Genomic DNA, 23,745 nt, shown 5'->3' on the forward strand with positions numbered 1-23,745 from the left:
AAAGAAGAAAAACACAATGAAAATGAAAAAATGAACTCAGTCGCACGAATTTAACATGCTCTTCAAATATGCTTCATTCTTTGTTAACGATTTTCAAAGAATCGTTTTCGCGAATCATGGATTCTGAATGCGTTGCCACAACTTTCGCTTACGCTTCTCAAATTTTCGTTTGCTGTTTTGGCACAAACCTCTCGTGGGGGCGGGCTTAACAGCGATCTACTCTGATTGGCTAATGAGCTTTTGATGGACAGTTGCTCTCTGACCTGGAAGCACGGACGGTGACGTCAGTGGCGCACATATTGGAAAGTTGTTGCGGTGTGCAATACGTCGTGCTTTGTTTATATTAAGTATTAATGTTATTAGTATTTCACCTATGGTCGTCTCTTAGTTTCTAAAGATGAGCTCCCAGGAAAGACACGGAGCAGCATCATCTTCCACCTCAGCTTGTCCCTCAGGGCAGCTTGAAGTAGGTTCGTGTTGCTAAAGTAACGTTAATCAATAACATCGATAAAAGTTTTATTCATGTACAGTGTGCAACAGTTCTGATAGTTTCTATAAACAAAGCACGACGTATTGCGCCACTGACGTCACCGTCCGTGCTTCCAGTTCAGAGAGCAACTGTCCATCAAAAGCTCATTAGCCAATCAGAGTAGATCGCTGTTAAGCCCGCCCCCACGAGAGGTTTGTGCCAAAACAGCAAACGAAAATTTGCGAAGCGTAAGCGAAAGTTGTGGCAACGCATTCAGAATCCATGATTCGCGAAAACGATTCTTTGAAAATCATTAACAAAGAATGAAGCATATTTGAAGAGCATGTTAAATTCGTGCGACTGAGTTCATTTTTTCATTTTCATTGTGTTTTTCTTCTTTTGCAGTGGCATATTTTTGATCGTTTATTGGAAAGTTACGTTCAGTTTTATAAAGTTACGTTCATTCTTATTGGCACAAAAATAATCCCATAGGAAAATCGCCTTAAAAGTTGTCCAAAAACAACTGAAAAGTGAAATACTTAATAATGCACGTTACTAATCAAAAATTAAGTTTTGATATATTTACAGTAGAAATTTAACAAAATATCTTCATGGAACATGATCTTTACTAAATATCCTAATGATTTTTGGCATAAAAGAAAAATCAATTATTTTTAAACCATACAATGTATTTTTGGCTATTGCTACAAATATATCCCAGCGACTTAAGACTGGTTTTGTGGTCCAGGGTCACATTTGCTATTGAAGTTTCATGATACTTGTAGGTAAAATATTAAGTGCTGCAAACTTGTCAAAATTCACACATTGAAATTCAAAATAGATAATTACATTATATAATATTATATTTTATTATTTTATATTATATTATATATTTTATAATTTATATAAAATTATAATTAATGTATGATTTTCATAATTTATATATATATATATATATATATATACACAATTTAATTTATATTATATTATATTTCATTAGTCATTTAATACCATTCAGTTTATTTTCTCTCTCTCTCTCTCTCTCTCTCTCTCTCATATATTACTAATATTAAATTATTAAAGGAAAATTAAATATAATATGAATTACATTTTACACAGAAAGAATAGATTTAATTATATTAAATTACTAAACAAACACACACACACACGCACACACATATGTATATATGTACAGTGTGTATTTATAATTTATATATAAACATTATAGAACACACAGTACACACACATATATTAGGCAAACTCAAACTTTTATTTTGTATGCGATTAATCTCAATATACATATATATATATAGTTTTATTATGATTCTCTAATATTGTGTATATATACATATATACACACATATACTTTATATTATGTAATATTTAATTTAAGAATTAAATATTTTTAATTATTTATTCACTCTCTCTCTCTCTCTCTTTATATATATATAATTTTATTTTTTATTTTATTTAATAATTTAATATGTAATAATAATAATAATAATAATAATACTTATTATTATTATTATTATTATATGCTCATGGCAGAGCTAGAATATAATTTATATTATAACATTTATTCTTTCATTTATTCTTTAATTAATGACAAAAATATATAATTTGGGAATTTTTACCACAGCTGAAAGCTGCTTCAAGGATTCTTTTGATGAATAGAAAGTTACATTTGTCACTTCTGATCAATTTAATGCAACTTTGCAGGATAAAAGTATTAATTCAGTTTAAAAAATCTTACTGACAGCAAACTAGTACATATACTGTATGATGGGATCCATTTTGAACTCCCCACATTTCATCATGACAGTTTGTCATGTCACCTTATCAACAATGCAGAAGTGGTCCACTCCTAGAAGCTGCTACAAGTCTGACATTTGGCCACTTGTGTTGGTGTAAGAGCCCAGGAAAAGTGCTTTGCAAAATAAAAGCCTTAACACCATGAGCAGTCGAAGCACCTGGAGATCAAAAGGCCGCTGTCTTCATTAAAGCTCTTGAAAATTTAATCAGGATGAGTAAACTGAATACCAGGAGGGGACGAGCGAAAGTCATCACCCACAATCTCCTGGGTTCTTACGCCAGATGACTCGTTGCGTATTTTTCTTTCTTTTTTGGATTTCTGGAGGGCAAGCTCTTGCCAGTAGATGGAGAACAGGATGGCTCATGACTAAAATCCAAAATTCATTTGATAAGAAGTTAGTAGCCAAGAAGAAATATTTCCACCCATCTCTCATCAATCAAATTGAAAATATAAAATGAATAAAGCTAAATTAAAATTTTCAGTTTAATAATATTTCCACATGACATTATTCCAAAAAAGAACTACATCGGATATCCCATAATAAACCCAGCCTCCACCTCTCACAGCTGAAAATAAAGGAAACTTCGTCAGTGCTCAAAATCCATTTCAACCTCTCATCTTTCAAAAGCATTCAACGTGATCAAATGAATCGAGTGTCTATGATTGTGAGCCCAGACCCGCCCCTATGAAACACACATATAGTTCTTATTAAAATGATAAATTGCTCCGCACTGGAGGCCCCCACTGCTCAACCCAGTCTCCATAGCAACAGCCAGAGCTCTGTTTGTGCTTTTGCAGACTTCACGATAGTTGCAGTGAATGGCGTGGGCACTGCTCATGTTTGGAGAGCGTATGTAGGCGTCAGAGTTGACTAGATGGTAGAAGCACATACTGGTGCCAGGTAGATTTCATGATACCAAAATGGGCCCAAATGCACTGCTGGCTTTCTGAGAGGTCACAACATGACACAAAAAGACTTGAAACATTATTACATATAGCTGTAAGCCAGCATAATCCTGCCTAATGTTCAGAACATTTATTCATTTCACACTCTGTTTGAAATGTAGCAGTGCAATACTGAGAGATCTGTAAACTGTAGTGTCTTAAAATGTCTAACATTCATTTTGACTGACAGCCAGCTAATTGTTGATGCCTCTAGAGGAGAAAAGAACATCTTTTGCATCTCTGCAGTACTCACTCAGAGCATTGCATGGCAACAGTATAATCAAACCCCAGGTGTGGGATGCTGTCGAGGCATCATAGATGTCTCATATATTTCATCATTCCTATTTTTTGGTAAAATCACTGCAATCATTAGTCATGAATCGCTATTTTCTATCAATCTGTCACAGATGGTGCACTTTGCAGTAGTAGAAATATCTTTTAATTTTTCTTTCTCTGTATTATTGCCACATCCTGCATCTAAAAGTTTCATATTCAGACTGCTCTTCGTATTTTTGGTTTAATTTGCGTTTAATAAGAATTTAAAGTATGACCTCAGCAAGACAGTCTTGCAAATGCTGTAAAACGCTCTGGGCTAGAAATTATCTGTGGTGGAGAGATTAAAAAATCCAGTTTTAATGAGAAACCAAGCTGTTTAAAAATCAGCTTCCAAATGCAAGCATGTCATGTTTGAATCAAACTGAAAAGCCCAGCATTTTGCAGATCTTGGTTAATGTGTTCGGTTAATTACTTGTAAATATTTGTCAGGGCTGTGCTGAGGTTAAGTGTGATCATTGAGACCTCCGGAGTCAGTGTGCTTCTGGGTGTTTGCTTACACTCTAAAAAATGCTGGGTTAAAAACAACCCAACAAGCGCTGGGTAAATATTGGACAGAACACATGCTGGGTAAAATGTTTTTACCCAATATGCTGGGTTGTTTTATATAAGTCAACTATTGTTTAAAGGGGTCATCGGATACCCATTTTACACAAGTTGATATGATTCTTTAGGGTCTTAATGAAAAGTCTATAATATACTTTGGTTAAAACTTCTCAATGGTTGTGTAAAACAACACCCAACCTGTTTTGTTGCCTGTTGCTTTAAATGCAAATGAGCTCTGCTCATCCCGCCCCTCTCTTCTAACTGTGGAGTGACGAGCTGCTTGGAGAGATTGTTTACTTTAGCCGCATTTAGCGCATTTGGCCGCTAAACTTGCTAACTAGCACGTTATTAGGAAAGGTGATTGCAGAGGTTCATAAGAAAAACGTATTTATGTAGATCGGGAGGCGCATTCCCTTCACAAACAAACATAATCTACTGCAAATGACGACCACTATGTTCATTATTACATCCAGCAAGACCTCAATCGCTCAGTCAGAGATATTCTTGTCTAACTTGCATCCCTGTTTCGGCATCAAAATAATGGAGGTTGGACTTTTACAGCTGATCTGAGGTAGTTCATGTCAATCAACTATCGTGGGAGCAGCCTCTGTCTGTGTGACGCTGCACCGACAGGCATCTGAGAATGGCTCAATTTGAAAAAGGGGATATTATTTTTACAGATTAATGAAAAACCACTGCATGGATTTTTATCATTATAGGATAAATTTGTACATACACTGCCAACACACATTAATGTTCAAACAACATGTAAAAGTGAACTTTGCATCCGATGACCCCTTAAAAAAACATTATATTGCTGGCTTAAAAAGGCCTGGAAATTAAAAATCAGACAGAACTAGAGGAGAGGCAACAGCAATAATCAAAAGATGAACATTTATTAATAAACACCCATGGACAACAATATAAGACTGAATTTATTTCGGTGAATACAGCATAGTTTACAATATTACATACCATTAAAACATATTTAACAATTGCTTTAGAAATAAAAAATGGAACATTTAAAGTAGCATTTTAATTTAAGTGTATTCATTCATTCTCTGTAATTACTTTTCACCAAAATATTGCTAATTCTCATGCCGGTGTGTTGCTGAAATCTGAGCCAGTGATGGGCTGCCTGGGGAACTGTGAACCTCAAACCGCCACCCCGCGTTTCACTCTCCGAAAAATGCTGTGACTGACTCCATAACCTGCCCATAAACAAACAGTACTGAGATTAGAAAACATATTTTAACATCAAATTAAATTAAGGTCAGTATTATAATGAATAAAATCAGTTTATGTTAAGCAAGGCAAAAGGCGTTTGCATCGTGTGAAACGACTGGCATCTCGTCCTGGTATGTTGCGTTGTTTAACATAATATAATTTACAGCACAGTCTTTATAAATTAAATAAAATATATACAAACCTTATTTCATTGAAGAAGTGCACGGCACTGAGAACCGCTCTCTCTTGTAGAGGACGGAAAAAGCCAGCACTCTGACTGTAACACAACAGCTGGGTTGTTTCGTCGGAGACAGACTCAACCCAGCGGTTGGGTAGGAAAAATAACCCAGCATTAAAAAATGACCCAGCACCTGGGTAAAAATATTAAAAACAACCCAATAAAATGACCAAAAAAGGTAAACCCAGAATTTCACCCAGAGGGTAGTGTAACAATCAAATGCTGTGTCAGTTGCGTTGCTGTCTATGCAGGGTCAGAATCAATGGTGAAACAAACGGTGAGTAATCAATGAGAGAATTTTCATTTTTGGGTGAACTATCCTTTTAAATTGAGATCATTGAAGACACCTCTCATGCACATCACTCTCAAACGTCTACCGATTGGTTTAGAATCTATATCTCCACCACTAACTGTGTTACAGATTACAATTTGCATACACTAATTTACAGCAGCTTGTTTATTGTTGTCATTTACGATGTCTTTTTCAGAAACTGCATCAACAGCACGAAGCATCCATTACGGACAACCATCTACAGAGATCCAAGAGCAGCTCAGAGCACCGTGAAGAGTGAGCTGACACACACAGAATTCAACCTGCAGTGACAGCTGCAAATGTACATTGGAACAGATTGGAATTCTTCACTGACAAGGCTTCACTTCCACCTTGACAACACTCACATAACATGCATCAAGTTCATTTAGAGGAGAACCTCTGGGAAACAGCATGACAAGGATACCGCTAACTATTACAGATAAATCCCAGAGAATCTTTTTTGTGATTTACACCAAAAATGTTCCTTTCACATAAAATGTGCGACCTGCATTGAATTCTTCACACTTTAAGGTACATGATCGATGAGAAAATACTTTCCTTGAAGAGTCCAGGTCAGTCTAATATTCCTTTGGAATACCTCACAAACAATCCAATTCATCTCACTTGTTAACACACAAAGAGATGAAGTGATTTATAAGTGCTTGTTCAAAGTGCTTCCATATTTCCACCACTTTTCACAGGGTGACTTCAGTAGATTTGCAGAATGTCCAAAACAGTTAATCAGCAATTATGTAAGTCAGATGTACAATGAAGGACGCTACCCTTTTGCAAAGCAATTATCATTCATAAAGAGCCAACAAAACATTGTTTTTCACCATGAGTGTTACAAGGCAATCAAATGTTTTCTAATATTACTGTATCACCACAACATACACTAAACAATCGTGCGTAAACACACATACACATAAATTCAACTTGACATCTCAGTCACACGTTAAGTAAAAACAAAAAGAGCAGCAATAAAAATAAACCCAAACCTTACTTTAAAATCTGCCTTGTAGGAATTTGATAATATGAAGATTACGTAAATACAACTGATGAGAATTGATGATGGAGTTTGGTTTGCCCTCAGAGGGCAAAAAACCATTGTGCTCTTAAGTCGTCAGAAGCAGCATCCCCCGAAAGCTCTACTGACTCAAAGTGTAGTGTGTCCGGTTATTCTGATATTCCTTATGGAATCAAATCAATAATTAAAACCAAAAGACCAAAAAGTGTAGTTGTGCTTATATATAAGCACATTGTCACTCTTTGAAATGCCTGCCACTTTGTAGCTTTTTGTAGTAGTTGTCCTGTTCAGTGTGGGTTAGATTGCCCTCCCTATCTAGAAGCACTAGAGGGGTCTTGCGGCGCATACTGCGACCCTCTGAGATTTGACCCACGGGTGGGAGTTGAGGGGGAAGTGGTGGCTGGGGAGGTTGAGGAGGCTGGGGCAGCCCGTGGTCAACCTCACTGGCGGAGGAACAAGGAGAGCTGCTCCTGACGTTACGGTAACTGCGGGAACCGTCGCGGTTGAGGTTTTTAAGCTCGTATGACTCGGCCATGTTTCCGTCAGAAGATCCTCTCCACTCCCAGGGGTTGTTGGGGTTGGAGGTCATGCGAACTACAGGGTGGTGGGGGGCGTGAGCATCAACGGTGATGATCCCTGAACCGCTGTCACGTTCTGAACGATTAGGCGATGACTCTGTGCCCGTGATGGATGAGGTACCAGAAGAGGACGAAGTCTCTGAGGATTTGGCCGATCCAGACAGGAGTCCCTGTTGCTTGGACATGGCAATGACCTGCATGATCCGAGGCTGATTTCCTGCCTTGAGAACTGGAATATTAGCACCACTTTTCTCTGTGATGGACAGCCATTTGGCCCGAGTGCTGGCGCTTTTAGGAGACACAGGCGGAGGGACAGAGGGCTGTGCTGGGGGACGAGGGGGCATCACTACTCTCGCACCTGCAGGTGGGTTAACCGGCTTGGCTGAGGGTTGAACAGATGAATAGACTGAAGAGTGGACGCTGTCCTCCTCTGTGGTTGTGTCGTTTCCACCATCTGAGCCTGCCTCGCTGGTGTCCTCATCGGGCAAGCTGCCACCTCGCATCTCCATTGACTTCTGCTTCCATTCGGACACTAATTGCTGTGAGCGCATGGGGTCCAGTGGTACTGGAACAGGTACTGTCACCAGACGTCTTGTTGGCTCCTCTGGAGCTGTAGCACGGGGTAATGTGTTGCTGAAGGTTACCATGGTCTCCTTGCCCATTGGGCTGCGAGGCGCCAGTAGCTCCACGTCCACACTGGCTCTCTTTAAGCTTCCCAGTGAGGTTTTCTCCCGCTGTACAGGCCGGTTTAACCCATCTAGGGATGCTGGTGATGTTATTTCCTCATTGCTTTCAGAAGCATGGCCTTTGTTATAGACAGAGTCGTGGCCTCTCTGGGCCAGAGCCCTCAAAGCATCCTTTTGCAGAGGAGGGGGTTGTGGGATGACAGCGTCTTCTGGAGATTTGAAGTTGGCAACAGCATGGAAAGCCTGGAAAGATTTCAAGTTTTAAACTAAAGTCGCTTCATTATATTATTTAGTTCACAACAATAAAGAACATTCCTATCAACCAGTTCAGTTTAGGGTTAGGCTTAGTGCTGGAGTGGGAGCTTAAACAACATTCATATCAAGCAACCTCTGATTTTAGGGGTAGTTAATGGTTAAGATTAGGGTTGGCGTTAAAGGATTAGTTTACTCCAGAATTAAAATATCCTAATTTACTCATCCCCATGTCATCCAAAATGTTCATGCCTTTCTTTCTTCAGGTGAAAAGAAATACAAGTTTTTGAGGAAAACATTCCAAGATCTTTTCCATATAGTCGACTTAAATGGAGATCAATGGGTTGAAGGTCTCTAAATGATCCCAGCCAAGAAATAAGCGTCTTATCTAGTAAAACGATCTGTCATTTTTTAAAAAAATTAAAAATGTATATACTTCTTCACCACAAATGCTCATCTTGTCGGATGATTTTGAAGTTGGACGGGAAATTGAGATGGAGTTTTTCACCCCTACCTTTTTGAACCGGAGTACACAAACGAAGAGATAACCACGTGGGACCTTTCCAACGTGATTACGTAATGCGTGAAGACATGCATGCGCATCACAGAGCTAGCTCAAGATGAGCATTTGCGGTTGAAAAGACTGTACATTTTTATATTTTTTAAAAAATGACCAATCGTTTTGCTGGGCAAGACCTTTATACTTTGGCTGGGATCATGTAGAGCCCTTTGAAGATGCATTGAAACTGCAATTTGGACCTTCAACCCGCTGATTCCCATTGAAGTCCACTATATGGAAAGAAATCCTGCAATGTTTTCATCTTAATTTCTTCTCCACTGAAGCAAGAAAGACATGAACATCTTGGATGACATGAGGCTGAGTAAATTATCTGGAAATTTAAATTTAGGCGTGAACTAATTCCTTTAAGGATAGGATAAGTAGTATGTTTGTTAAACCTGGCATGTTGTTTTTGGACCAACAAAAGTTGGCCAAATCACAGTCACTCATTTGATGGATGTTTTAATCCAAAGTGACTTATATTGCTTTCAGTGGCATTTGTATTTACTTGCAGAAGTCAGTTCCAACCCTACTTTAACACACCTGCCATTTCGAAAGGCTGCACCCTCTGGAGGTTGCATTTGTTGGCTGCATACATCATTGAGAATGTCTTGCTTCAAAAAACATTATAAAACTGACTTTTATTATTTGTGAGGTATCAATTACTGTAATTTCTGTCTTACTTTGGAATACAGTGGGCTGAAAAGAGATGTATGCAGCCAACAAATGCAATCTCCAGTGGACAGGCCTTCGAAATGAGGCACTGCAAAAGAAAACATCCAAAATGTGCTAGGGAGGCTCCTGGATATTTGTGGAAACCCCTAAGCTACACAAATGCCCAAAAATGTGATTTAGCCATGTAGGATGTGTTCCTGGATCCTGGTTCCTTGTGGTTGTAAAACAAAATTACAATCAAGCAGTGTCCATGCAGCTCAGGGGTCCAAACTCGGTCCTGGAGGGCCGGTATTCTGCAGAGTTTAGCTCCAACTTGCCTCAACACACCTGCCTGGAAATTTCTAGCATGCCTAGTGAAACCTTGATTACCTGGTTCAGTTGTGTTTAATTAGGGTTGAAGCTAAACTCTGCAGGACCTGGCCCTCCAGGACTGAGTTTGGAGATCTCTGCAGTAGCTCAAACTGTAAAGCAGTGGTTCCCAACCATGGTCCTGGACTCCCCCCAACACTGCTCATTTTCCATTTTTCTTTTTGTCTGACACACCCATTTCGGGTCTTGGAGTCTCTACTAAATAGCTGATGATCTGAATCAGGTGTGTTTGATTAAGGAAACATGGAAAATATCCAGTGTTGGGGGCCTCCTGGAAAGTGGTTGGGAACCACTGAATAAAGGGGTGTCCACCCACTTGCACAGGGGTGTCCAAGCTCAGTCCTGGAGGGCCACTGTCCTGTAGAGTTTAGCTCCAACTCCAATTAAACACACCTAAACCAGCAATCAAGGTCTTACTAGGTATACCAAAAATTTCTAGACAGGTGTGTTGAGGAAAGTTGGAGCTAAACTCTATAGGATAGTGGCCCTCCAGGACCGAATTTGGACAATTCTGCATATATATCTTGAACGCACTGTATGTTGTACACTTGTTATTTAGGATCAAATTTTCTGCCAGATGTACAGATGTACACTGTCATAGCTCTAATCCTGACACAACAGTGGTTTAAGCCCCTATCCTGAGATGTAGGCTTTGCCCAACCCCAAACCTTAAAATTTAATTAGTTGGTTATAATGTTGCTCCAGAACCAACATGGAGTTTAATGCAGGAACATCTACTTGGATAACATTAAGCTCCACAGCAAGGATGATGGCTGACCAAATAAACTACACCAGAGGTGTCCAAACTTCGTCCTGGAGGACCAGTGTCCTGCAGAGTTTAGCTCCAACTTACCTCAATGCACCTTCCTGGCTAGTAAGATCTTCAGGTGTTTAGGTGTGTTTCATTTAGGTTGGAGCTAAACTCTACAGGACACTGGCCCTCCAGGAGCAGGATTGGACACCCCTGCACCACACCACCTCATTAGAAATACATTAGCAAACCAATAACTCACCAGGTATGCAGCAATACCAGCGCCAATGCAGAACCCAACGTAAACATCGATAGGGTGACTGCGGTACTGGGTGATCTGAGTGAGTCCCGTCAACGCAGCCGCAATGGCAAAGGCAAACACCAGAACGGGTTTGAGCAGCTTGGTGCTATCAGAGATTGTTGAGTTGAAGTACATCTAGAAGAGCAGAGAGCAGTAGAGGTCTCCAGCTGTCATGTGCAAATTAATAACATGCTGCCTTGCAGCTTCTGTCAGTCTGACAAGCGCAAGGTGGGAAGCAGTAACAACTTATCTGCACGTCTGTCGCTTGAAGTGGATCTTGCCAAATAGCTAGACATGTGAAGCACTTACCTATAATTAGACTTTCTCTAATCTAGCAACTGAGCATATTAAATCACACCTTACTGTGTTGAAATTTATTACTTGTGTCAGTGCATATTATGTTTTTTTCATGCACATCTCCTATGTTGGTTGCTCATCTACAGTACAATGAGTTTAAATTTTACTAAACACTCTCTGTTTCTTTTATAAAGGAGTTTACCACAGTAGCATATTAGTTTTATATATAAAGAGTGTTTGCTGTAAACATTTAGTAAGCACGCATTGAGACGATGTCGAAGAGACTTACTGAAATATAAACAGCAGCAAAGGAAGAGAGGGTTGCATGCTGGGAAGGAAAGGTTTTCCTGTCACAAAGGAAAGCAAACATCTAGAGTAAGTCTAGACCAGATATGCAGCAGAAGTCAAAGTCAAACGTTTATAGGTTTAAAAAAAAGAGGTGAATAGGGAGTGCTCTACAGGAAGAAAACCACAAAGGGAGAAAGAAAATTGTGATTGTATAAGGTCGATCAGTTAATCACATAATCAGATGTTCTTCTGTAGCTAAACACGCAGTTACCTGGCAGACAGAATAGCATGCTGATCCTGGCCAGAGCAAATGTCTTTGGTGATGTAAGGGTTCTTGTCACAGGACACACCTGGGACAGTATAATTGGGTTTGCACACTGTGAGAAAGAACGGTGTGTGGTAGCCAGTGGCTAGCTGGATGACATCAGTAACCAGTGCTGTTGCACAAAGACCGAACACATGAACCCCTAGAAGGAGAGACAGATCATGAGGGATGAAACATTGATGACTCATCGCATCACTTTCATGCAACACTCTGTGCCTGACGCATGTTACATAATGTTCATCTGCATCACTCCTGTTCAGATTTTCAGTGTTGCAGTTTCAATAAGTGGAAGATTTCCCTAGATTTATAGTCATTTTGTATAATAAAATGCTATAGCTGTATACCATTTTACAGCACATCAAAATAAAAAATCATCTTAAAGGGATAGTTCACCTAAAAATAAAAATTACCCCAAGATTTACTCACCCTCAAGCCATCCTAGGTGGATAGGACATTCTTCTTTCAGATGAATATAATAGGAGTTATATTAACAAAAAAAATCCTGGCTCTTCCCAGCTTTGTAATGGCTTTTGAGATTTTGAAATCCAATAAAGTACATCTATCCATCATAAAAAGCACTCCACATAGCTCCGTTTTCTTACACAAACACATCAATTCACTTCAAAAGGCCTTTAACTCCTCTGAGCTGTGTGGAGTACTTTTATGATGGATGGATGCACTTTATTGGACTTCAAAATCTCAACAGCCATTCACTGCCATTATATAGCTTTGAAGAGCCAACATTTTTAAATATAACTCAGACTGTATTTGTCTGAAAGAAGAAAGTCATATATACCTAGGATGGCCTGAGGGTAAATCATGGTTTAATTTTCATTTTTGGGAGAACTATCCCCTTAAGTTGGAAAATACAATTAATTGTCATTTATTTTTAAGCTTCTACAGTAAAATTACAGTGTGCAGCCTTTAGAATTATACTAGTCTATATTATCTATATTATTTATTATATAATTATACTGTAAACTCACACTAAACTTATTAGCTTTCAGCTTTTTTATGTTTTAGCTTCAAACACTATAAAATTGATTTACAGTAAAAACAGTGTTATGTACCAACAAAACGAACGGTTCTCCGCAGGAAAGAGTTAAAATTACATCCACCAGCATTTATGCTTCCCTCAATCCCTGGACGGACCTTCAGTTTGGACTGCATACAATACAGCAGACCTTCACCTATCATGATCTAGACACAAGGAAACAAGAGAAAATTACAGAATTATACAACTGTTAATAAAAAAAAATTGACTTTGGCTTGTGTAACAGTAATTTGAGGATGATTAAATATAACTCTTATATAAGGTTTGTCTTTTCTGTGAAGAAGCAAGTTATTACATTTTGATAGAAGATAAAGAAATTTGTTTTCTTTAGAGGGATGTCATTATTTATTAACATGTTCCAAACCTGTATGAACTTCTGCTGAGCACAAAAGAAGATTTTGTAACCAAACTTTTGACGGTAGCCACTGACTTCCATAGTATGGAAAAAATACCATGGAAGCCAATGGAGACCATCAACTGTATGGTTACCAACATTCTTCAAAATATCTTCTACTGGTCTCAAGAAAATTGGGAAATTCATACAGGTGACATGACAATAAGTAAACATTGACCTCTTTTTTATTTTTGGGTGAACTATCCCTTAAACAACCCTGACTATTTAGGTCACAAACAAATATTGCAGATTCAAATGCTATAAAGTTAAATTGAAGAATGCTTTTATCTCACAGAGGCAGCAGGGCCGGCGAACGCCAGACTCAGGAGCATGAGCAGAGGGATGAGCTCATCGCCGCTGTCCACGTATGGCATGCTGAGTGAACGGTCATGGCAGCGGAATCCCACCTGTGCTGGCTGGAGCACATCCGTCAGTTCCAGGAAATACAGTGAAACCATGGAGGACGCCACAATGGGTAGCTATTTTCCCAAATGAGAAGAGTATATGCATAATGCAGGTTTTATCAATTTTAAAAAAGTACTAAATTGTCTGTCTTTCTTAAGTACAAACAGATATTAAATATTGATAATACACAAACATATCAACACCAGAGCACAGTTTAATTACTGTCAAGCAACTGTGGCAGATGGCTGTTAAATGTCAACACAGAGTACTGTACTCCAGGGCTGACAATGTGGTGGAAGGTAAACACAACAGCACACTCAAACTGACTGCTGTTACGCGTTTTCAATTATGTCTTCAAAGAAAATGAGGAAGCCCAGTTGTTTAGAGTGTGTCATCCAATTACCTGAGACATTAATTGCTCTATTGAAGTATTAAACTGGTAATAAATGATAGCACACACCTCTACGAAATAGAAGCAGGGTAGCAGCGTCAAACTGTCTTTAGGCGGTTTCTTCTTGATTTTTTCACGTGCAGTCATCATGGTGCTGGTCTTCTGAAGTTATTCTGTCAACACATGAGTTCATTTTAAAGGGATCATGACATGAGAAATCAAGTTTGCCTTGATCTTTTGGCATATAAGAGGTCTTAACATTAAAACATCCTGCAGGTTTTATAGCGTAAATAGGTTTTATAAATAAATAGCCTCATTATAAATAAAGCATTTATTTAATCAAGCTCCAAAAATGGCTCATTTGGACTGCAGGTTTTATTCTAGAAAGCATTTGATTGGACAAAAATGCTAAATTATATAAGGGCTGTGTCCGAAAGCTCTAAAGGCAGGAAGGCATCAAAGCATGTCCGAATCCAAATTCTGCTTCACTTCCTGTCTCCGAAGGTACCTTCTAATCAAATTTTGAAGGCAGCATAGATGTATCATTCGTTGCCGTTGATATCCCACAATTCTGTGCGTTCCATTCTGTGACAGTTGAGTTCAAAAAATAAAGATGGCGTCTGAAAGTTGCATTTGGTGGTCAGTTTGTGAGTAAATCTATATTTATGACTTACTTTTTGCACTTCTCATGTTATTTCTAGCGAGAAATCAGTATTATAGTAATTAAATATTTGTTTAGTTATCATCAAAACTCACTCTATTTTGTTGCAGATCATTAAACCATTAAGCTGCCTCAGAAGCCTGTCCGAAATCAGTTTCATGAGGTGACTTTGTGGAAAAACGCTGCCTGCAAAATCACTCCAAGGCTGCAAGTCAGCTGCCTAGGCTTTTGGATGCAGCCATGATATGATATATATGGCATAGGCACCATCGAACACTAAGAAGGAAATAGGTGACTTTGAATGGGTGACTTGCCTGCTTTGCAGGAGCATCTGTAACCTTAACCAAAGACTTTATATTTAGGAAGACTGTGTACTCCTATTACTTATGAATGGTAGAAAGTGCAACGCCCAATATGGCAAATAAGCCCCGCCTTCTAAATGAAAGAGCCAATCGTTGATTAGTAAAGTCATCGCGTTACTGCCCGTTAGACGTTCCAGTTCATATAGACGTTTTTCCCGAACGTGGAAGTCACGCCTGACTTTTAACTTGAAGAATGCTTTGCATTTCCGGTCTCCAGTGTTTCTAGTCAAATTAGCGTATATTCCAATCTGATAATATAATGTTAATGTAGTAAAATGTTTTTAAAATGCACATGGCTCCATAGCGCCATCACTTTGCAATGTCGCAATGACTGTCATTTGTCAGTGCCTCATTCCTCAGAGTTTAATGAGTGTGTAGATGACACGGAGCTGCCGACGTTAGAAACAGGTGGACGCTATTTGAATGGGTTCCTATGGAAACCGGAACAGAAGAGCATCCAATCGGAAGTTAGAATTCGTAATGGCGGCGCTCATCGTTTACTCAGGAAAAAAGTCTATAGAAACTGGCAGCGTTCGCAAACTTGCACTCATGACTGTGCATGTACATTGGCTGGTCTAGCATCAAAAACAAGCTGTTTTTAACAGTATTTAAACATAAGAAACAAGTTTTATGAGCCTGTTGTCATATTTCATTGGTGTTTTCAAATATAAAAATTAAATCGTAAGCTTAGTGAACAGTTTTGGAGAATTTGATGTTTCCCCACTGCTTACACAAAGCATGGTAAGACTCCATCGGCGGGGAAGAATAGTGGTTGAAAACCGAAATGATATGCACCATCGAACACTAAGATTGTGTCCAAACAACAGAGCTACTGCAGCAGAGTGACAGCAAACCTTAATATTAACTATAAAGACCCTGTTTCCACAAAAACTGACCACAGATAATTTCACAAAGCCAACATCCATGAAAGAGCTGATTTTAATCACAGATACCAATGCTTAAAAGCAAAAATAAAATGCAGTAATGATGATGAACATCTATCCTGGCCAGACAAATCATCTGACTTGAATATTTTTAAACCACTGTAAACAGTTTTGGAGAAAAGAGTGAGAAGCCGTTTTCTTCCTTCAACATCTCTAGGCAACTGGCAGATGTTTTTATAGATGATATTCAACTGGAGATAATGCCGGGCGATATAGACTACCATTTTAAACGGTAGAGCGGTTTGAATTACGCACACGGTATGAATTTTCAAAATACCGGTACAAGGAGCTGAGCAACATATACAACATTGTGAACTGAGAGGTAATCTCTGTTAACTGCATATACTTCTGACTAATGGTTGGAAAACTTTTAGAACTATTAATAATGCACAACTAATTGTTTTACTGAGCAAGTAAACAATTGGAAATGTTCATTAACGACACTTAAAGATGGATGCAAAGCGGGGAGAATATAGGCAGAGGCAGAGTGAGAAGCCGTTTCCTTCCTTCAACATCTCTAGGCAACTGGCAGATGTTTTTATAGATAATATTCAACTGGAGATAATGCCTGGCAATATAGGCTACCATTTCAGATGTGAATTACGCACACGGTATGAATTTTCAAAATACCGGTACGAGGAGCTGAGCAACACATACAGTGGGTACGGAAAGTATTCAGACCCCCTTAAATTGTTCACTCTTTGTTATATTGCAGCCATTTGCTAAAATCATTTAAGTTCTTTTTTTTTTCCTCATTAATGTACACACAGCACCCCATATTGACAGAAAAACACAGAATTGTTGACATTTTTGCAGATTTATTAAAAAAGAAAAACTGAAATATCACATGGTCCTAAGTATTCAGACCATTTGCTGTGACACTCATATTTTTAACTCAGATGCTGTCCATTTCTTCTGATCATCCTTGAGATGGTTCTACGCCTTTATTTGAGTCCAGCTGTGTTTGATTATACTGATTGGACTTGATCAGGAAAACCACACACCTGTCTGTATAAGACCTTACAGCTCACAGTGCATGTCAGAGCAAATGAGAATCATGAGGTCAAAAAAACTGCCTGAAGAGCTCAGAGACAAAATTGTGGCAAGGCACAGATCTGGCCGGGGTTACAAAAAATTTCTGCTGCACTTAAGGTTCCTAAGAGCACAGTGGCCTCCATAATCCTTAAAGACGTTTGGGACGACCAGAACCCTTCCTAGAGCTGGCCGTCCGGCCAAACTGAGCTATCGGGGGAGAAAAGCCTTGGTGAGAGAGGTAAAGAAGAACCCAAAGATCACTGTGGCTGAGCTCCAGAGATGCAGTCGGGAGATGGGAGAAAGTTGTAGAAAGTTAACCATCACTGCAGCCCTCCACCAGTTGGGGCTTTATGGCAGAGTGGCCCGACGGAAGCCTCTCCTCAGTGCAAGACACATGAAAGCCCGCATGGAGTTTGCTAAAAAACACCTGAAGGACTCCAAGATGGTGAGAAATAAGATTCTGTGGTCTGATGAGACCAAGATAGAACTTTTTGGCCTTAATTCTAAGCGGTATGTGTGGAGAAAACTGCTCATCACCTGTCCAATACAGTCCCAACAGTGAAGCATGGTGGTGGCAGCATCATGCTGTGGGGGTGTTTTTCAGCTGCATGGACAGGACGACTGGTTGCAATCGAGGGAAAGATGAATGCGGCCAAGTACAGGGATATCCTGAACGAAAACCTTCTCCAGAGTGCTCAGGACCTCAGACTGGGCCGAAGGTTTACCTTCCAACAAGACAATGACCCTAAGCACACAGCTAAAATAACGAAGGAGTGGCTTCACAACAACTCCGTGACTGTTCTTGAACGGCCCAGCCAGAGCCCTGACTTAAACCCAAATGAGCATCTCTGGAGAGACCTAAAAATGGCTGTCCACCGACGTTTACCATCCAACCTGACAGAACTGGAGAGGATCTGCAAGGAGGAACGGCAGAGGATCCCCAAATCCAGGTGTGAAAAACTTGTTGCATCTTTCCCAAAAAGACTCATGGCTGTATTAGATCAAAAGGGTGCTTCTACTAAATACTGAGCAAAGGGTCTGAATACTTAGGACCATGTGATATTTCAGTTTTTCTTTTTTTTAATAAATCTGCAAAAATGTCAACAATTCTGTGTTTTTCTGTCAATATGGGGTGCTGTGTGTACATTTAATGAGGAAAAAAAATGAACTTAAGTGATTTTAGCAAATGGCTGCAATATAACAAAGAGTGAAAAATTTAAGGGGGTCTGAATACCTTCTGTACCCACTGTACATCGTTGTGAACTTGAGGGGTAATCTCTGTATACTTCTGACTAATGGTTGGAAAACTTTTAGAACTATTAACAACACACAGCTAATTGTTTTACTGAGCAAATAAACAACTGGAAATGTTCATTAACGACGCTTGAAGATGGATGCAAAGCTGGGAGAAAATACAGAGGCAGAGCAAACTAAATAAATACTGAATTGGGGTTGTGGGTTTTTATGAATGTATCTCTGAGGGGAACATACTCTTCAGAAAAGTTTAGATGGTATTTTCTTTTCATCTTACCTCTGTATAATGCATAATATTGTAGTATTTAAAGCAGCACTGCTTTGTTTGGAGAAACCATGTATTGTGTTGTTCCATAAGCGCCACCTGCTGTCAGAGAGTGAATTTGCATTCTCAGCTCGTCTACTGAACTAAATATTTTATGTAGCATAATTTCACAAAGCTAAAGTCATAACATTCTCTTTTCGCTCTAAATTTTGAAATCATACAAAACTAATTTACATCAAAAACTGCTCATGATATATGAAGCATGTTTGTTTATTTTGTGATTAACATGCAGTGTTTCTGCAACCATTTCATTCTGATTCAAAGGCACAGTCAGGGGAAAAAAAACATGATAAACCATGATAAACCACCCAGCACTAATAGAGACTATTCAATGGGTGTATGAATCTATTCTAAGAATGTTAGAGGCTGTACTAAAGGCAAATGGTGGTAAAAGGTTAACATCTTAATGAAGAAATATTGGCTATTTGTTTACATTACTTTGTCCAACACCTACATCCACTTTATTCTCCAATGCGGCAGTGAGCCTATGGGTGAGACTTCTGGTTCATTAGCCACTATAAAATGGAAATAACGAAAAGAATAACAACGTCTAGTAAACAGTAAAACTTTTTGCACTACAAACCTGTGTGCTCATTATTAAGATAATACATTAAAATAATATGGTAAGACACACCAGTTTGCAATATCCAGCAGCAAAATTAGCTGTCTTGTACAGCTAAAAATAGGACCAGAAGCCAGACCCATAAAATTTACAAATGGCTGAGCCCACTCTTACAGGAAAAAGGTGGATATATACTAAAAATATGTGGGCTTTGGTTAAATACTATCCACAGGAAAAGGCCTGCACAAAAATATTCAAGTTATTTTTTTCTCATTTGAAACAGAATGAGGCCCTCCTGAATAAATGGATAACAGACTGTGTGCCTGAGGAAAAAAATATTAAATAAACAGCTCCTTTCAGAATATTCTCAAAAGAGCATAATGAACAAATGTTGATGTGGGCTATTGTTTGAGCAGGCATTGAGAGAATAGTGTTTCGTGCTTTCTGCCAAATCAACAGTGACTAAACAAGGCACTTGTCCTGAAGACACTCTCCCAAGTCTCGAGTGGGAGTGAGCAAGGCTCTACTGAAATTAGCAGGGAGCCTGTTTTCAAGAGTGGGAGCTCTGTTTATCTCGCAGAGCCGCATATGTCTCACAGGCAAAAGATTTCTGAGTGTGTGTGTGTGACTTTTAGGGAGGAATCCATAGGCGCTGAGTTCTCTCCAAAAAAGACAGTGTTTGTGCTCACACATACTCGCAGCGTGAGGCTTTGACTGTGGAGAAAGTTAATTAAACTTGACTGGGTTTCTCACACAATTCTGTTCCTATGAAAGTGGGGTTAAAGAGGGAGTTGTGCAACACAGCTACTTTCTGACCCTGGTTTGTCACAAGAATCCAAGCAACACTGCGGAACAATACATGGGTCGATAAAATTTTCATGTCACAATAACTAGTCAAGGCAAAATCATTATACACTTGAAGTGAAGAGACTCAGGAAAAATCAATAATGTAATCAGATAAGAATGAGATCGATCAGTCTCACTAATGTCCACACATCATGAGAAAAGTCACTGTTGATGAGAAAGATGGCGATGATTTCAATTACACTGGCAATTCTATTCAATTCAGTTGACACAATGTAACACCCTGATTATTTTTCATGGAATAGAAATGTAATATATATATACAGACATGTTACATAACATTGAACATATTCATTATTATAAAAATAAAAGTATTATTATTATACTAAATATAAATATTAAATACAGTAATATAAAATGTGATATAATAATATAAAATAACATACAATTAATATAAAATAAATATTCAAATATATGATTTTTATATAGATAATTACATTTATTATATATATATATATATAATAAACTTAATAAACATATATATTTATATATATATATATATACATATATAATATGTATTATTATATTTAACACATATTATATATTATTTAACATAAATAAATAAAATATATCATATCACCAATAAATAAAATAAACTATCAAAATAAATAAACATTAATATTATTATACTAAATATAAATAGTAAATGCAGTAATATATAACTTGATATATTAATACAAAAGAATAAAAATCTATATAAAACATTAATTCATATATAATATTATGAATTTTATATAAATAATTACATTTATTATATATATATATATATATATATATATATATATAGTAAATATAAAAACAGAGCGTTATTTTATGATATAAGATATGATAATGTATATATATTTATATTTACTATTTTTATTGCTATATACATAATTCCAATATTAGTACATTTATTAAATATAAATAGTAAATACAGTAATATAAACTTTGATATATTAATATAAAATAAATCATATAAAAGTAATATAAAATATACATTTCAATTTAATATTGTGAATTTTAGATGGATAGGCAGACGGATGGATCTATCTATCTATCTATCTATCTATCTATCTATCTATTTAAATAGATAAATAATATATGCCAATATTATTCCACGTATTAAATATAAATAGTGAATACAGTAATATAATAAATATTGGAAATTGATTAGTATAAAATAATATAACATTTATATAAAATATTAATATTCATGTGTCATATTTTACGTTTTAGCTTGGTAGTGTGATTGTCTGTGTGATTGTCATGATTGCAGTGGTGAATAGAATGACAAGAGTTTTTCAATCACCCAGGAATTGATCAGGTGTGAGTTCATTGATCAGCTGCCAGATGAACTGAGAGCTTGAGAAAATCAACTGCCCGTCGGTGCGCTGATGAGCTGCAGTCGATAACAATATCTATACACATGTTTACATAGATTTGCCTGCCCACCATCATCTTGACTCACACTGTAAAGTGAGACTGAGATGTTGTTTATTATGTAAAACTAGAATCGCTGCCGTACAGCAGAGTCACTGCGACAATCTCATGATCATTTATCGTAATTATACTGCATCTCCACTGGACGCGACGCGACCGTACCCGCGCGTGCTTTAATTCCCACACATCATTACAATGGCAGCGTTCTGGTCGCGTCGCGTCGGGAGTACGTTGTTTATTCTGCTGCTGTTCACCATGCAGGTAGAAAACCGGGCAAATCTCACCTTGACTGCAAAAACAGGCGATTCCCTGACGGAACGGGGATATCCTGAGTGAAAATTACCAGCGTATTCCTTCTTCACGAGGTTCGACTGCGGCTCCTTCAGTTCATATTCCTCTTTCTGCTCACGTTTTCCACGGAGCAATCACGCAGCCGTGGACTCCTGTTATATGCCTGACTGCTGGAGCCAACCAGTATTCCTCAACTCACTGAGCTGCTGTTCCAGCTGCTCTTCTGCAGTCAGACATCCAGTATCTAATCTTCAATAGCAGAGGGACCGCACTATCAGAGATAAAAAATGGTTTGTCAATGCTGTATGAGGCTGCGTCCATTGATCTTAATGTAAAATCGTTCCATTCTCAGCAGTCATCAGGTGTGGCAGCATTCCTGAGCATCTTCTGAGTGTGAGCTGCACTGATCTCCTCCAGCAGTGGCAACATGGTACTGCACAGGTAACTGTTTAACAGGATGGGGTGAAGAGGGAGAGGGTATGAACTGGTTTAACTTATCCCCGATAGCAGAATGAAACATGAGCACCTGTAAACCTCACAATGTCCTGAAACAAACAATTTCCCTTCCAGCCTTGCTAGGGATCACTGAATAACCAAATATGTCAATTGCTTGTGTTTTATTCCTTTAAATTGTGAAGATGGAATAAATGACACAAATCTGTTCTACAGTGTGTCATCCAATTTATATCAATTAAACACACACTGCTATTTCTATCATTATGGGAACATTCTATAGAAGTAATGGGTTTTGTACTGTACAAACTGTATTTTATCCCCTTAATCTAACCCTACCCCTTAAACTGTCCCATTGCATTTTTAGATTTTCAAACAACTTAAGCATGATTGATAAGCTTTTTTCCACAAGGGGATCAATGGAGAAAAACAACTTCTCACAAGGTCAAAATTTACTGGCATTACTATCCTTGTGGGGACATTTGGTCCCCAATAACAGAGGGAATACCAATACACACAATCAGAGATGATCCTTGGGAGGTGCCAGCAGCAGGGTTGCCATGTTTTCACATCAAAACCTGTCCAACTGCTACTCAAAAGTAGCCCAATCGCATTTTGGTGGGGGGGCCCACCATAAAAATTGTGTTATTGGGGTTGCTTAAATCCGTGGACATGATAAACAACCCACAGCAGCAGTGTAAAAGTTGTCATTAAAAATGTTTGTTGTTTGGCTCTTTGAATATGCTAGCCTTATGGTAGTATGTAATTTAACAGATATATGCTGCTAAATTACAGTTGTATACTGTAGATGACAAAACGGCATTTTGCTGTTAATTTAAAAAACAGTAGCACACCGTATTTTTACAGTAAGATGCTGGCAACCACAGCTGCCAGTAGATTACCGTTTTTTTTACAGGGAAATTTTTTACAGTGTAAGCTAGTGTGTTCCGAAACAGCAACACAATTCGCTTTTACAAGATATAAGCATTCAAAACTTAGTCTCTAACTTCCACCAATATGGATAAACAATTTTGATGACATCACCCTGCACTTCAGCTTCTCATCAAACTTTTTGTCCAGTCAAATGCTCTCTAGAATCTGAAGCGTCCCGCCCCCTACACTTTAAATAGACAATGAAGCTGCAGTTGAAAACCGTCCCTTGTTTACAGAATTAGTTCAGTAAATGACACATAGTGCACTATATAGGGGGTAGGGAACAAGACAGTGTAAATATTGTTTCCACTGGGGCAGAAGTCTGGTCTCGCGAAATACCTCAGCGCGCACACAGTCTTCTCAAGTCCAGAGAGACGATAGCACAGAGCGGATCAAATGTGTG

The 23,745-nt window shown here is 38.3% G+C and overlaps 1 protein-coding gene across 1 annotated transcript; it reads right to left on the reverse strand.

Moving 5' to 3' along the window:
* Positions 1-5,051: 5,051 nt before the first annotated feature.
* On the reverse strand, positions 5,052-22,570 carry plppr3b (phospholipid phosphatase related 3b). The gene is made up of 8 exons (XM_051122777.1): positions 21,950-22,570; positions 14,306-14,409; positions 13,734-13,919; positions 13,063-13,192; positions 11,939-12,134; positions 11,669-11,726; positions 11,044-11,217; positions 5,052-8,418 (listed from the first exon to the last, which is right to left on the reverse strand). Exons 2-8 carry the CDS (start codon positions 14,384-14,386, stop codon positions 7,147-7,149), a joined length of 2,097 nt encoding a protein of 698 aa, XP_050978734.1. The 5' UTR covers positions 14,387-14,409; positions 21,950-22,570; the 3' UTR covers positions 5,052-7,146.
* Positions 22,571-23,745: the final 1,175 nt, after the last annotated feature.

This window comes from Labeo rohita, chromosome 11 (assembly GCF_022985175.1).
Source record: "Labeo rohita strain BAU-BD-2019 chromosome 11, IGBB_LRoh.1.0, whole genome shotgun sequence".
NCBI classification, from domain to species: Eukaryota; Metazoa; Chordata; class Actinopteri; order Cypriniformes; family Cyprinidae; genus Labeo; species Labeo rohita.